The sequence below is a fragment of the Hyla sarda genome, chromosome 1 (assembly GCF_029499605.1).
Source record: "Hyla sarda isolate aHylSar1 chromosome 1, aHylSar1.hap1, whole genome shotgun sequence".
Classification (NCBI taxonomy): domain Eukaryota; kingdom Metazoa; phylum Chordata; class Amphibia; order Anura; family Hylidae; genus Hyla; species Hyla sarda.
In genome coordinates, this window is record NC_079189.1 from 593,838,420 (window position 1) to 593,855,652 (window position 17,233).

General features: G+C 47.6%; 1 protein-coding gene across 1 annotated transcript in view; it reads left to right on the forward strand.

The window, feature by feature from the left end:
* Positions 1-6,499: 6,499 nt before the first annotated feature.
* The window catches only part of LOC130295632 (UDP-glucuronosyltransferase 3A1-like), a 58,759-nt gene continuing 48,025 nt past the window's right edge, over positions 6,500-17,233 (forward strand). Inside the window, exon 1 of the mRNA XM_056546552.1 lies at positions 6,500-6,652. Coding sequence (XP_056402527.1) covers positions 6,559-6,652 — 94 coding nt within the window. The 5' untranslated portion in view covers positions 6,500-6,558. The remainder of the gene's footprint in view (positions 6,653-17,233) is intronic.

The following is a 17,233-nucleotide window of genomic DNA, read 5'->3' on the forward strand; positions in this document are numbered from 1 at the left end:
ATTTCCATCATTTACACTTTCAAAATAACAGAAAACAAAAAATGGCGTCTGCCAAAGTTTGGGCTCCCTGCAGAATTTATAGCATGCACGGCCCCCTTTGCAAAGCTGAGACCTGCCAGTGTCAGGGATTGTTCTCAATCATCATCTGGGAAGACCAGGTGATGTCAATCTCAAAGATTTTAAATGCCCAGACTCACCTGACCTTGCCCCAACAATCAGCACCATGGGTTCTTCTAAGCAGTTGTCTAGAAATCTGAAACTGAAAATAGTTGACACTCACAAAGCTGGAGAAGGCTATAAGAAGATAGCAAAATGTTTTCAGATGTCATTATCTTCTGTTCGGAATGTAATTAAGAAATGGCAGTCATCAGTTACAGTGGAAGTTAAAGCAAGATCTGGAAGACCAAGAAAAATATCAGAACAGCTCGCAGGATTGTGAGAACAACAATTCAAAACCCACGTTTGACTGCACAATCCCTCCAGAAAGATCTGGCAGACACTGGAGTTGTGGTACACTATTCCACTATAAAGAGATACGTGTACAAATATGGTCTTCATGGAAGAGTCATCAGAAGGAAACCTCTTCTACATCCTCACCACAAAAATCAGCGTTTGAACTTTGCAAATGAACATATAGACAAGTTCTTTTATCTAAAGCCTATTCGAGAGCATCCGCTAAAAACAGGGAGGAGCTCGTATATAGTAAGGATTTGGTTACTAGGGACGACAGTAACTAACAGATTTGTGCTTGCTTTTAAAAATAGCCCTTTAAATGACACTATCAAAGCAGCTATTACTAAGAATTGGCATTTATTGATGACAGATCCCGATATTGCAACTACTGCCAGGAACAGACCTGTAGTGACTTTCAAGAAGAACAGCACTATTGCTGATTACCGTATTTTTCGTCCTATAGGACGCACCGGCGTATAAGACGCACCCAATTTTTAGGGGCAAAATCTAAAAAAATAAAGATTTTGAACCCAATAGTGGTCTTCAACCTGCGGACCTCCAGATGTTGCAAAACTACAACTCCCAGCATGCCCGGACAGCCGTTGGCTGTCCGGGCATGCTGGGAGTTGTAGTTTTGCAACATCTGGAGGTCCGCAGATTGAAGACCACAGGTATAGGAGGTAATACTCACGTGTCCCCGCCGCTTGGGACCCGTCACCGCTGCCCTGGATGTCGCTCCATCGCTGTCGCCGTGTCCCACGTCGCTCCGGAACTTCTCTGCTGCCGGCCGGGTATCCTCGCTCTCCGTCGCCGCCATCACGTCGTTACGCACGTACGCGACGACGTGATGACGAGGAAGGAGAGCGCCGGCCATACAGGGGAACCCTGAACGGAGAAGACACCGAGGAGGCAGGTAAGGTCCCCCCCCCCCGGTGTCCTGTAAGCACTAACCCGGCTATTCAGTCGGGCTGTTCGGGACCGCCGCAGTGAAATCGTGCCCGACTGAACAGCCGGGTTAGTGTCACTTTCCCTTCAGACGTGGCGGTCAGCTTTGATCGCCGCGTCTGAAGGGTTAATACAGGGCATCACCGCGATCGGTGATGTCCTGTATTAGCCGCGGGTGCCGGCCGTTGATGGCCGGAGGGACCGCCGCAATACGGGTGTATTCGCCGTATAAGACCCACCGACTTTTCACCCCCAGTTTTGGGGAAGAAAAAGTGCGTCTTATTTGGCGAAAAATACGGTATTTGAAAAAAAAAAAGAAAAGTGTACATACTCCCAGTGAAACCTGGTTAGGATCTATGGTTTTTGTCCCCAGTGTCCTCTCAATATAAACGCAGCCTCAGGTAACCTAGGAGGATTTAATTATGAGGTTAAAAATATTATCACTTGTCGAAGCATTTTTGCGTTTAAAAATTTTTTTTTTAATGATATGTAGTTGTAGATTATTTTACATTCGTAAGACAGAAAGACTGAGGATAAGAATAAGAGAGCACCTGTATTCAGTCCGCAAAGGAGGAGGTTCTCCACGCTTTGTGAACCCTATGCATACTGTTCATAATGGTGACTGTTCTTGCATTAAATTTGGAGGATTAGAATTAACCCCTCGTGCTCCGAATGGAGGTGATAGACGGCGTGCATTATTACAGGCCGAGGCCCGCTGGATTTTGCACCTAGGCGCACAGGGCCCGTTAGGGTCCTATAATATGGCTACCCTGTTTCCCCAAAAAATACACCCTACCCCGAAAATAAGCCCTAGCTGGATTATCGGGGTGGGCTGCAATATAAGCCCTACCTGAAAATAAGACCTAGGCAATGCCCAGGCTGCAAATATTAAAAACACAAACTTTAACTTACCTTCGTCCTCTGTTTCCCCATTGCTAAGGAATCGGCCTCACTGTTCTCCGCTGCTCTTGCTGCTTCCTGGTGTTGGGACGTCTCAGAGCCTTCAGCCTGTCACTGGCCGCAGCGATGTCCCGCCTCGGCCGATGATAGGCTGGGCGCATTGTCATGTAAGGAGTCGGCTGGCTTCTTACATGACAATGCGCTCAGCCTATCATCGGCAGAGGCGGGACATCGCTGCGGCCGGTGACAGGCTGAAGGCTCTGTGACGTTCCCATCCCCAGGAAGCAGCAAGAACAGCGGAGAACAGTAAGGCCGGTTCCTTAGCAACGGGGAAAAGGAGGACGAAGGTAAGTTAAAGTTTGTTTTTTAATATTTGCAGCCCGGGCACAGGAATACAAAGTACAGCGCAGCGGCTGATAATTATTTGGCAGGGAAGGGGGGGGGGGGCTAAGCAGCGCTCGCGGGTGACATACGGTACGATTAGTCCCCCGATGTGGGGTGCAGCGCTGATAAACCAGCGGGGGGACGTTGGGGGGCAATGTATGTTGTTACGGTACATAAGCCCTACCCTGAAAATAAGCCCTAGTGTGTTTTTTTGTGACTAAAATTAATATAAGACCCGGTCTTATTTTCGGAGAAGCACGGTAGTAGTGCTTATTTTCCATGTAAGGTAGTTTAAGTATAGATATACTTACCATATAATGGCCTTTGAGATTATTATGCAGACATTTTGATATTTCTTCTTTATTTTTCACTTACTTTTTGGAAATCACTGCAGTGTCAGCTGCACTATTTCATGGCACAGCGCGATGACGTTAAACGAGGCCGGATGAAGCGCGTGTATATGCGTGAAACCGCCGGCAGTCGCCACTGTGCGCCCCACATCATCTTGCAACCCCTGCCGGAGTAAGAGCCCGAGATGGGAGCCGAATAACCAGGTCTTAAGCGGTGAGTGCAGGACGTCTGTTTTTTCTTTGGTTTTCTATTACTGATTGCTACTTGCATTGTCCTAGCACCTCCGTTCCTGTATTACGTCTGGTTGTCTTACCTGGAGGACATTTATCCATCTCGAAGAGCTGCTTATCGAGGTATCGGTGCCACTGATTTTGTTTCTTTGTTTTAGTTGTTAACATATAGACAAGCCTGATGCATTTTGGAAACAAGTTCTGTGGACCGATGAGGTTAAAATTGAACTTTTTGGCCGGAATGAACAAAGGTACGTTTGGAGAAGAAGGGGAACAGAATTTATTGAAAAGAACCTCTGTCCAACTGTTAAGCATGGGGGTGGATCAATCATGCTTTGGGGTTGTATTGCAGCCAGTGGCACAGGGAACATCTCACGAGTAGAAGGAAAAATGGATTCAATAAAATTTCAGCAACTTTTGGATGCTAACTTGATGCCATCTGTGAAAAAGCTGAAGTTAAAGAGAGGATGGCTTCTACAAATGGATAATGGATAAACACACCTCGAAATCCACGGGGGATTACATCAAGAGGCGTAAACTGAAGGTTTTGCCATGGCCTTCACAATCTCCTGACCTCAACCTCATTGAAAATCTATGGATAGACCTTAAAAGAGCAGTGGGTGACAGACAGCCCAGAAATCTCACTGGAAGACTTTTGTAAGGAAGAATGGGCAAAGATACCGCAAACAAGAATTGAAAGACTCTTGGCTGGCTACAAAAAACGTTTACAAGCTGTGATACTTGCCAAAGGGGGCAGTACAAGATATTAACTCTGCAGGGTGCCAAAACTTTTGCAGATGCCATTTTTTTTTGTTTTCTGTTATTTTGAAAGTTTAAATGATGGAAATAAAATCTAACTTTTGTTGACATATTATAAGAATGTCTAATCTGTAATTTGATGCATGCTGGAGATTTTTCCATCTTTCCTTGGCTTCTTTATGAATGTTAATACACATTTTTACCTGGGGTGCCCAAACTTTTGATCCCCACTGTATATATAAAGAAAGCGCTAGAAAATCTTTCCATCCTGAAACCAGAGTATATTTATGTATATGAGATTTTTAACGACTATAAGCCTGGACCAGCAGATTAGTGCGGGTGATGTGATGTAGCCCACTTTATTTTACCGGATTCATCGCAAACATCCAAAATGCCTCATGAACATGCAGGTGATGCCTATTATACCAGCTCCTACATGCATAATGCATATACTCTGTTAATCCTATTCTGATAGAACTGTATAAAATTTTGGGAAGAATGCCGTGTAGGGGGTCTCACAATATCATATATATATAATCTCAATATAAATAAATTTACTGGTAGTATTGCCCACATATTTCACATGGCAGCTGACACATATGACTGATACATTGTACATAGCTAGTCCTGCTCTCGGCTGAGAAGTGGAGACAATTGTATCCAGTCTAGACAATGCTCTGTGAGCTAAACAGCCTGGACTCCAGACTGATACATTGTACATAGCTAGTCCTGCTCTCAGCTGAGAAGTGGAGACAATTGTATCCAGTCTAGACAATGCTCTGTGAGCTAAACATCCTGGACTCCAGACTGATACATTGTACATAGCTAGTCCTGCTCTCGGCTGAGAAGTGGAGACAATTGTATCCAGTCTAGACAATGCTCTGTGAGCTAAACATCCTGGACTCCAGACTGATACATTGTACATAGCTAGTCCTGCTCTCAGCTGAGAAGTGGAGACAATTGTATCCAGTCTAGACAATGCTCTGTGAGCTAAACATCCTGGACTCCAGACTGATACATTGTACATAGCTAGTCCTGCTCTCGGCTGAGAAGTGGAGACAATTGTATCCAGTCTAGACAATGCTCTGTGAGCTAAACATCCTGGACTCCAGACTGATACATTGTACATAGCTAGTCCTGCTCTCAGCTGAGAAGTGGAGACAATTGTATCCAGTCTAGACAATGCTCTGTGAGCTAAACATCCTGGACTCCAGACTGATACATTGTACATAGCTAGTCCTGCTCTCAGCTGAGAAGTGGAGACAATTGTATCCAGTCTAGACAATGCTCTGTGAGCTAAACATCCTGGACTCCAAACTGATACATTGTACATAGCTAGTCCTGCTCTCAGCTGAGAAGTGGAGACAATTGTATCCAGTCTAGACAATGCTCTGTGAGCTAAACATCCTGGACTCCAGATTGATACATTGTACATAGCTAGTCCTGCTCTCAGCTGAGAAGTGGAGACAATTGTATCCAGTCTAGACAATGCTCTGTGAGCTAAACATCTGGACTCCAGACTGATACATTGTACATAGCTAGTCCTGCTCTCAGCTGAGAAGTGGAGACAATTGTATCCAGTCTAGACAATGCTCTGTGAGCTAAACATCCTGGACTCCAGACTGATACATTGTACATAGCTAGTCCTGCTCTCAGCTGAGAAGTGGAGACAATTGTATCCAGTCTAGACAATGCTCTGTGAGCTAAACATCCTGGACTCCAGACTGATACATTGTACATAGCTAGTCCTGCTCTCAGCTGAGAAGTGGAGACAATTGTATCCAGTCTAGACAATGCTCTGTGAGCTAAACAGCCTGGACTCCAGACTGATACATTGTACATAGCTAGTCCTGCTCTCAGCTGAGAAGTGGAGACAATTGTATCCAGTCTAGACAATGCTCTGTGAGCTAAACAGCCTGGACTCCAGACTGATACATTGTACATAGCTAGTCCTGCTCTCAGCTGAGAAGTGGAGACAATTGTATCCAGTCTAGACAATGCTCTGTGAGCTAAACATCCTGGACTCCAGACTGATACATTGTACATAGCTAGTCCTGCTCTCAGCTGAGAAGTGGAGACAATTGTATCCAGTCTAGACAATGCTCTGTGAGCTAAACATCAAAGCACACTAGTTCAGGTTTCTATTAGAATGATCTAACCATTTAAAAAAATATTATTATAAATTATTTTACAAAATTGCCAACGCTATATTTTTTGTGGTTTTTTAAATATTTTAGTCACATGGACCCTACAATATTGAATTATTTATTAGTTATTGCTGTGTGTGTATATATATATATATATATATATATATATATATATATATATATATATATATAATGATTAGGTATAAATGTAACATTAATTATTCTTCTCTCTTCTCCATATCTTTTATTGTAATGTCCCCATTAGCCTGAACCACTGAAACATATTGTAGACTTGGCTGCTAGAAGGGGGTGTGGCTAAGCAGAGGACACGCCCCCACATTACACTAGTTTTCTCTCTCTGACCGTGCAGCTTGCAGATAAGTTGAAGAATGGCCGGGGAGAAGGATCCTGCTTTTTTCCTCTTATTTTTGTTACTGTTTCCTCTTCCGCAGGCATCCAAGATCTTGACAATCAGCTTTTTAGGTAAGTCCTGATTAACCCTTAAAGATTTTCATATTTTTGTTAAAACGTTTCATAGTAACTGTTCACGTTACAGACACCCAAGTCAAGGCAAAGTCCATGTCACATATCATATCAGCTGGAGCGTAAGACTGTAGAGCAGTGGTCTCCAACCTGTGGACCTCCAGATGTTGCAAAACTACAACTCCCAGCATGCCCGGACAGCCAAAGGCTGTCCGGGCATGCTGGGAGTTGTAGTTTTGCAACATCTGGAGGTCCGCAGGTTGGAGACCACTGCTATAGAGAGATGTAGCAGAGCTGAATGTGTTGCAATTATAATATTAATGCATAACACAGGAATAAGTGATATATTTGTGATTGCTGCCCCCTCCACCACTATCACTACATTGGGGGGGGGGTCCCACAGAGCTAAGGCCATTGTCATCATTCCCATAGACTTGGAATGGAGCGGCATTCTAGTGATCATAAAGCTTCCAATGAAAACCGTGATATGCCATGATTTTCAGTCCAGCCACAAAACCGGATACGGGGTAAAAGCGAGATTTAGTGTGTCTGCTCATAGCGACGGATTGCACAGATGAAGGCAACACTGTACGGTCTATTGCAGCATGAAATATGCTGCGGATCTGTCCGTGTGAACGAGCCCTAAGCATGTGTGGTGGCCCAGTATGGGAGTTGTTACCCCGTACCCTTGTTGCCCTGTCAGGCAGCCTCCCTTCAGTGTCCCCTGCCGCCCCCCCCCCGCATCTGTTCTACTGTAATTGTAAATTATCCCCTATATTATGTATAAGAATGTTGTATCTTTAAGAAAGGTTAACATGTGATCATCAGTTGTGATGTGAGTTGTCATGTGGTTGTTACCCAGGAGGTATCGGTGACCATGTGACTCAAGGGTAACCAATGAGACCCCACCAGAGTCTCCCCCATAAAAGTCCTGGGAGGAGTCTCTTCTCTCTCTTAGTTCCTGAGTCTTTGCTGAGGTGCAGTCGAGCCTAAGAGTCTGGAGTCATAGGAGCCTCAAGTCAAGTCTACAGCCACAAGTCTACAAGTAAGATAAAGTCACAGCTTAGTCCATCTTCAGTCAAGTCAAGTCAGTCACTGTCATCTATTGTCAAGTCAACGTGGCCTGCACTAAATTCTCCAAAACCACTGCACGTCCCAGCAACCCCTTAAGGACTCGGGGCTTTTCCGTTTTTGCATTTTCGTTTTTCCCTCATTACCTTTAAAAAATCATAACTCTTATTTTGTGCGCCACCAATTCTACTTTGTAATCACGTCAGTCATTTTACCCAAAAATCTACAGCGAAACGGGAAAAAAAATCATTGCGAGACAAAATTGGAAAAAAAAACGCCATTTTGTAACTTTTGGGGGCTTCCGTTTCTACGTAGTACTTTTTTCGGTAAAATTGACACCTTTATGTTTATTCTGTAGGTCCATACGATTAAAATGATTCCCTACTTATATAGGTTTGATTTTGTCAGACTTCTGGAAAAAATCATAACTACATGCAGGAAAATGTATACGATTAAAATTGTCATTTCTGACCCCTATAACTTTTTTACTTTTGCACGTATAGGGCGGTATGAGGGCTCATTTTTTGCGCCGTGATCTGATGTTTTTAGCGAAACCATTTTTGCATTGATAGGACTTATTGAACGCTTTTTATTCCTTTTTTCATGGTATAAAAAGTGACCAAAAATGCACTATTTTGGACTTTGGAATTTTTTTGCGCGTACGCCATTGACCGTGCGGTTTAATTAACGATATATTTTTATAATTCGGACATTTCCGCATGTGGCGATACCACATATGTTTATTTTTATTTTTATTTACACAGTTTTTTTTTTTTTATGGGAAAAGGGGGGCATTCAAACTTTTATTAGGGAAGGGGTTAAATGACCTTTATTCACTTTTTTTTTTGCATTGTTATAGCTTCCATAATGACCTATAACACTGCACACACTGATCTTTTACATTGATCACTGGTTTCTCATAGGAAACCAGTGATCGATGATTCTGCCGCTTGACTGCTCATGCCTGGATCGGGATGCCGCGATTTCGCCGCGGTGATCCTGAACAGCTCCCTGAGCTAACCGGCATGGTTTCACTTTCACTTTAGTGAAAGTGTTAATAGGGTTAATAGCGTGCCGCACTGCGATCAGTGCCGCGCGCTATTAGCCACGGGTCCCGGCCTTTAATAACCGGGCCGGGCCCGACCCGCTATGATGCGGGGCCATGCCGTGGCCCTGCGTTATAGATCGGGAGCGGACTCATGACGTACCGGTACGTCATGAGTCTTTAAGGGGTTAAAGCCTCTGAAGTCACTGGTCACCTCCGTGGGCCCGGCTACACTGTATAGACTCTACCATCTGTCACTCAGTAAAGCTACCGTTTTCCATAATTTGGCATTGGAGTCATTATTGCCCTGGACTCAGCTTTTCTGCTGATTTTCAGGTTAAGTGATAAAGCCCACAGGGCTGTGTTTGTTGGAGGGGCATGGGCTATATAACACCCAGAATCCCCTACCTCGGGCCGTGTGTTTTGATTGTGTAGTGTTCTCTGTTTCAGAAACACTACTGCTAGCTCATACATTTGGAGGTGTAGGAGGTTCGTGTCGGTTGTTTGGACAAAGTTCCCAGTCGGTCAGGATAGGTAAGTGCCATTACCCTCCTTTAACACGGGGTAACGGCCTGGGTACTTACAGCCTGCTAGGGCTTGTGATGGGCTTGTGATGCGATGTTATACTGTTACTATATAATGCTTGCCTGCCCGTCACTGTTGCCCCAAAGTACCGTTAATAAATGCATCTGTATATATATATATATATATATATATATATATATAGACAAAGAATAAGTCAGCCAGCACTTTAGTTGATACCAAACTATTATATGGACCTGGCCTACAGGTGCACGCTACTAGGCTAGATATACAGCAACAGAAGAATGCAGCAGCACACTGCCAGCACAAGGATATAGGTGAAACATGAACATGCAGATAAAACATGGAGAGCTATACAGCTATGGTGTAATAGATGCAAATGTGAAACTATGAAATAGTGAGGCACTTAGCTCTCAAATTTGTCTCCGCCGGCGGTCAAATAGCTTGGACCGTCCCACCGCGATAAGGTGGCCTCCGGCGGAGACAAATTTGCGAGCTAAGTGCCTCACTATTTCATAGTTTCACATTTGCATCTATTACACCATAGCTGTATAGCTCTCCATGTTTTATCTGCATGTTCATGTTTCACCTATATCTTTGTGCTGGCAGTGTGCTGCTGCATTCTTCTGTTGCTGTATATCTAGCCTAGTAGCGTGCACCTGTAGGCCAGGTCCATATAATAGTTTGGTATTAACTAAAGTGCTGGCTGACTTATTCTTTGTCTGTATTGCACATACGGGGGAGTGGCTACCTCCATGTTGGCCTTGCACCCCACCCACCTCTATCAGGTGTGTATATAAGGTGTCTTGGATGTTCCAGACCCTGCCATGCTTACTGAACTGTTCACACAGAGGCATATTCACAGTGTAGGGTCCGTCCCAATGAGGCCACTGTTACGCCGAGCGCTCCGGGTCCCCGCTCCTCCCCGGAGCGCTCGCTTCACTCTCCCCGCTGCAGCGCTCCGGTCACATCCTCTGACCCGGGGCGCTGCGATTCCGCTGCCAGCCGGGATGCGATTCGCGATGCGGGTAGCGCCCGCTCGCGATGCGCACCCCGGCTCCCGTACCTGACTCGCTCCCCGTCTGTTCTGTCCCGGCGCGCGCGGCCCCGCTCCCTAGGGCGCGCGCGCGCCGGGTCTCTGCGATTTAAAGGGCCACTGCGCCGCTGATTGGCGCAGTGGTTCCAATTAGTGTGTTCACCTGTGCACTTCCCTATATCACCTCACTTCCCCTGCACTCCCTTGCCGGATCTTGTTGCCATTGTGCCAGTGAAAGCGTTCCTTGTGTGTTCCTAGCCTGTGTTCCAGACCTTCTGCCGTTGCCCCTGACTACGATCCTTGCTGCCTGCCCCGACCTTCTGCTACGTCCGGCCTTGCTTCTGCCTACTCCCTTGTACCGCGCCTATCTTCAGCAGCCAGAGAGGTGAGCCGTTGCTAGTGGATACGACCTGGTCACTACCGCCGCAGCAAGACCATCCCGCTTTGCGGAGGGCTCTGGTGAAAACCAGTAGTGGCTTAGAACCGGTCCACTAGCACGGTCCACGCCAATCCCTCTCTGGCACAGAGGATCCACTATCTGCCAGCCGGCATCGTGACAGTAGATCCGGCCATGGATCCCGCTGAAGTTCCTCTGCCAGTTGTCGCTGACCTCACCACGGTGGTCGCCCAGCAGTCACAACAGATAGCGCAACAAGGCCAACAGCTGTCTCAACTGACCGTTATGCTACAACAGTTACTGCCACAGCTTCAGCAGTCATCTCCTCCGCCAGCTCCTGCACCTCCTCCGCAGCGAGTGGCCGCTCCTGGGTTACGCCTATCCTTGCCGGATAAATTTGATGGGGACTCTAAGTTTTGCCGTGGCTTTCTTTCCCAATGTTCCCTGCATCTGGAGATGATGTCGGACCTGTTTCCCACTGAAAGGTCTAAGGTGGCTTTCGTAGTCAGCCTTCTGTCCGGAAAAGCCCTGTCTTGGGCCACACCGCTCTGGGACCGCAATGACCCCGTCACTGCCTCTGTACACTCCTTCTTCTCGGAAATCCGAAGTGTCTTTGAGGAACCTGCCCGAGCCTCTTCTGCTGAGACTGCCCTGTTGAACCTGGTCCAGGGTAATTCTTCCGTTGGCGAGTATGCCGTACAATTCCGTACTCTTGCTTCAGAATTGTCCTGGAATAATGAGGCCCTCTGCGCGACCTTCAAAAAAGGCCTATCCAGCAACATTAAAGATGTTCTGGCCGCACGAGAAATTCCTGCTAATCTACATGAACTTATTCACCTAGCCACTCGCATTGACATGCGTTTTTCCGAAAGGCGTCAGGAACTCCGCCAAGATATGGACTCTGTTCGCACGAGGCGTTTCTTCTCCTCGGCTCCTCTCTCCTCTGGTCCCCTGCAATCTGTTCCTGTGCCTCCCGCCGTGGAGGCTATGCAGGTCGACCGGTCTCGCCTGACACCTCAAGAGAGGACACGACGCCGTATGGAGAACCTCTGCCTGTACTGTGCTAGTACCGAACACTTCCTGAGGGATTGTCCTATCCGTCCTCCCCGCCTGGAAAGACGTACGCTGACTCCGCACAAAAGTGAGACAGTCCTTGATGTCTACTCTGCTTCTCCACGTCTTACTGTGCCTGTGCGGATGTCTGCCTCTGCCTTCTCCTTCTCTACTGTGGCCTTCTTGGACTCTGGATCTGCAGGAAATTTTATTTTGGCCTCTCTCGTCAACAGGTTCAACATCCCGGTGACCAGTCTCGCCAGACCCCTCTACATCAATTGTGTAAATAATGAAAGATTGGACTGTACCATACGTTTCCGCACGGAGCCCCTTCTTATGAGCATCGGATCTCATCACGAGAGGATTGAACTTTTGGTCCTCCCCAATTGTACCTCGGAAATTCTCCTTGGACTTCCCTGGCTTCAACTTCATTCCCCAACCCTGGATTGGTCCACTGGGGAGATCAAGAGTTGGGGGTCCTCTTGTTCCAAAAACTGTCTAAAACCGGTTTCCAGTAACCCTTGCCGTAACTCTGTGGTTCCTCCAGTAACCGGTCTCCCTAAGGCCTATATGGACTTCGCGGATGTTTTCTGCAAAAAACAAGCTGAGCCTCTACCTCCTCACAGGCCTTATGATTGTCCTATCGACCTCCTCCCGGGCACTACTCCACCCCGGGGCAGAATTTATCCTCTCTCTGCCCCAGAGACTCTTGCCATGTCTGAATACGTCCAGGAGAATCTAAAAAAGGGCTTTATCCGTAAATCCTCCTCTCCTGCCGGAGCCGGATTTTTCTTTGTGTCCAAAAAAGATGGCTCCCTACGTCCTTGCATTGACTACCGCGGTCTTAATAAAATCACGGTTAAGAACCGCTACCCCTTACCCCTCATCTCTGAACTCTTTGATCGCCTCCAAGGTGCCCACATCTTTACTAAATTGGACTTAAGAGGCGCCTATAACCTCATCCGCATCAGAGAGGGGGATGAGTGGAAAACGGCATTTAACACCAGAGATGGACACTTTGAGTATCTGGTCATGCCCTTTGGCCTGTGCAACGCCCCTGCCGTCTTCCAAGACTTTGTCAATGAAATTTTTCGTGATCTGTTATACTCCTGTGTTGTTGTATATCTGGACGATATCCTAATTTTTTCTGCCAATCTAGAAGAACACCGCCAGCATGTCCGTATGGTTCTTCAGAGACTTCGTGACAATCAACTCTATGCCAAAATTGAGAAATGTCTGTTTGAATGCCAATCTCTTCCTTTTCTAGGATATTTGGTCTCTGGCCAGGGACTACAGATGGATCCAGACAAACTCTCTGCCGTCTTAGATTGGCCACGCCCCTCCGGACTCCGTGCTATCCAACGCTTTTTGGGGTTCGCCAATTATTACAGGCAATTTATTCCACATTTTTCTACCATTGTGGCTCCTATCGTGGCTTTAACCAAAAAAAATGCTGATCCCAAGTCCTGGCCTCCTCAAGCAGAAGACGCCTTTAAACGACTCAAGTCTGCCTTTTCTTCGGCTCCCGTCCTCTCCAGACCTGACCCTTCCAAACCCTTCCTATTGGAGGTTGATGCCTCCTCAGTGGGAGCTGGAGCTGTTCTTCTACAAAAGAATTCTTCCGGGCATGCTGTCACTTGTGGTTTTTTCTCTAGGACCTTCTCTCCAGCGGAGAGGAACTACTCCATCGGGGATCGAGAGCTTCTAGCCATTAAATTAGCACTTGAGGAATGGAGGCATCTGCTGGAGGGATCAAGTTTTCCTGTTATTATCTACACCGACCACAAGAACCTCTCCTACCTCCAGTCTGCCCAACGGCTGAATCCTCGCCAGGCCCGGTGGTCTCTGTTCTTTGCCCGATTTAATTTTGAGATTCACTTTCGTCCTGCCGATAAGAACATTAGGGCCGATGCTCTCTCTCGTTCCTCGGATGCCTCAGAAGTTGAACTCTCTCCGCAACACATCATTCCACCTGACTGCCTGATCTCCACTTCTCCTGCCTCCATCAGGCAGACTCCTCCAGGAAAGACCTTTGTTTCTCCACGCCAACGCCTCGGAATCCTCAAATGGGGTCACTCCTCCCATCTCGCAGGTCATGCGGGCATCAAGAAATCTGTGCAACTCATCTCCCGCTTCTATTGGTGGCCGACTCTGGAGACGGATGTTGTGGACTTTGTGCGAGCCTGCACTATCTGTGCCCGGGATAAGACTCCTCGCCAGAAGCCCGCTGGTTTTCTTCATCCTCTGCCTGTCCCCGAACAGCCTTGGTCTCTGATTGGTATGGATTTTATTACTGATTTACCCCCTTCCCGTGGCAACACTGTTATTTGGGTGGTCGTTGATCGATTCTCCAAAATGGCACATTTCATCCCTCTTCCTGGTCTTCCTTCTGCGCCTCAGTTGGCTAAACAATTTTTTGTACACATTTTTCGTCTTCACGGGTTTCCTACGCAGATTGTCTCGGATAGAGGCGTCCAATTCGTGTCTAAATTCTGGAGGGCTCTCTGTAAACAACTCAAGATTAAATTAAATTTTTCTTCTGCATATCATCCCCAGTCCAATGGACAAGTAGAAAGAATTAACCAGATCTTGGGTGATTATTTGTGACATTTTGTTTCCTCCCGCCAGGATGACTGGGCAGATCTCCTCCCATGGGCCGAATTCTCGTATAACTTCAGGGTCTCTGAATCTTCCTCCAAATCCCCATTTTTCGTGGTGTACGGCCGTCACCCTCTTCCCCCCCTCCCTACTCCCTTGCCCTCTGGTCTGCCCGCTGTGGATGAAATTTCTCGTGACCTTTCCATCATATGGAGAGAGACCCAAAATTCTCTCTTACAGGCTTCATCACGCATGAAGAAGTTCGCGGATAAGAAAAGAAGAGCTCCTCCCGTTTTTTCCCCTGGAGACAAGGTATGGCTCTCCGCTAAATATGTCCGCTTCCGTGTCCCTAGCTACAAGTTGGGACCACGCTATCTTGGTCCTTTCAAAATTTTGTGTCAAATTAATCCTGTCTCTTATAAACTTCTTCTTCCTCCTTCTCTTCGTATCCCTAATGCCTTTCACGTCTCTCTTCTCAAACCACTCATCCTCAACCGTTTTTCTCCCAAATCTGTTCCTCCCACTCCTGTTTCCGGCTCCTCGGACGTCTTCTCTGTCAGAGAAATCTTGGCTTCCAAGAAGGTCAGAGGGAAAACTTTTTTTTTGGTGGACTGGGAGGGTTGTGGTCCTGAAGAGAGATCCTGGGAACCTGAGGACAACATCCTAGACAAAAGTCTGCTCCTCAGGTTCTCAGGCTCTAAGAAGAGGGGGAGACCCAAGGGGGGGGGGTACTGTTACGCCGAGCGCTCCGGGTCCCCGCTCCTCCCCGGAGCGCTCGCTTCACTCTCCCCGCTGCAGCGCTCCGGTCACATCCTCTGACCCGGGGCGCTGCGATTCCGCTGCCAGCCGGGATGCGATTCGCGATGCGGGTAGCGCCCGCTCGCGATGCGCACCCCGGCTCCCGTACCTGACTCGCTCCCCGTCTGTTCTGTCCCGGCGCGCGCGGCCCCGCTCCCTAGGGCGCGCGCGCGCCGGGTCTCTGCGATTTAAAGGGCCACTGCGCCGCTGATTGGCGCAGTGGTTCCAATTAGTGTGTTCACCTGTGCACTTCCCTATATCACCTCACTTCCCCTGCACTCCCTTGCCGGATCTTGTTGCCATTGTGCCAGTGAAAGCGTTCCTTGTGTGTTCCTAGCCTGTGTTCCAGACCTTCTGCCGTTGCCCCTGACTACGATCCTTGCTGCCTGCCCCGACCTTCTGCTACGTCCGACCTTGCTTCTGCCTACTCCCTTGTACCGCGCCTATCTTCAGCAGCCAGAGAGGTGAGCCGTTGCTAGTGGATACGACCTGGTCACTACCGCCGCAGCAAGACCATCCCGCTTTGCGGCGGGCTCTGGTGAAAACCAGTAGTGGCTTAGAACCGGTCCACTAGCACGGTCCACGCCAATCCCTCTCTGGCACAGAGGATCCACTATCTGCCAGCCGGCATCGTGACAGCCACCTTATCGCGGTGGGACGGTCCAAGCTATTTGACCACCGGCGGAGACAAATTTGCGAGCTAAGTGCCTCATTATCTCATAGTTTCACATTTGCATCTATTACACCATAGCTGTATAGCTCTCCATGTTTTAACTGCATATTCATGTTTCACCTATATCCTTGTGCTGGCAGTGTGCTGCTGCATTCTTCTGTTGCTGTATATATATATATATATATATATATATATATATATATATATTGCAATGGCAGGCGGCGCTTGTCACGGCAGGAACACTTACCGTGTCTTAATTCGGAGGGCCCGCCCCTTCTCAACTGTGCTGTAGTATTTGTCGGCAGGTCTCGCACCTGCAGTGGTGGAGCGGGGCGCGTGCCTCCTCTCACTCTGCTGGTCACATGGCCGGCGTGCTCTCACTGCCAGCCTGCGCTCTCATAACTTAGGATCGGCTCGGCAGCACGGCGCTTTGCGTGCGCACGGCTAACGGGCGGTGTCACTATGTTATACATGTTGTCACTAAATGTAATCGTGCAGTGTGCCCTCACGGCTTAGGCTGCAGAGGGCAGAACACACATTTTCTTGTCAGGTGCGAGGTGGCGGCTGCAGGGGGCTGGTCAGGCTAAGAGTCATTAGGTGGGTGAGGAAGTGGTGGGGGGGGGGGGGGGGGAAGCAAGCACATGCTCATTATGTTCATAGTTAGGCTCCGGGTCTTTTGAAGGGGGCAGGTTTAGTTGGTACAATGGGAGCAAATTAACGGGTGGCTTGGGTTGGTAGGCACTTTCCGGCACAGCGAGGAGCAGCAGTAGGCTAGTGGGGCGCTGTGTACAGGTGGTTACGGCTTTTATTAATAGATAATTGTTTGCTGTTTATTTTAGTTGTTGAAGTTACGGTGGTTCACAGTGTCCTGGGACAGTAAAGTCCAAAGACAAGTGTTTGTAAAAAGAAAAAAAGGGAGGTTTGTGTTTTTACTGACACTTATTGCGACACAGGCCCACACAGATGGAAAGTTACAGGGTAATCATCAACAGTTCTGGCTGGGGACGTTTGTCAAAAGGCATGCACCAGTCAATTTTATATACGTTCACATCCCGGCATGTTTTCCTCGCGGTTCAGGTCCGTTGACATGTTACAAATGTCTGGCCATATGTGGCTCATATCCTCAATGAAAAAACATAAAAAATAAATAAATAAAAAAAATCTCCCTCCCCTTTCCCGGTGTTTGCCCCTGACGGCATTATCAATTCACCTACGCACCTGACATACAGTCAGGTGGCAAACGCTCACACAGTTCAAGGACACTTTCAGAACAATACTGCGCATATGTTTCCAATTCAGCAGACTGCCAGCATATCAGACAGACGTTTTTCAGGTAGAACTCATCCATGTCATTGTTTACTGACACG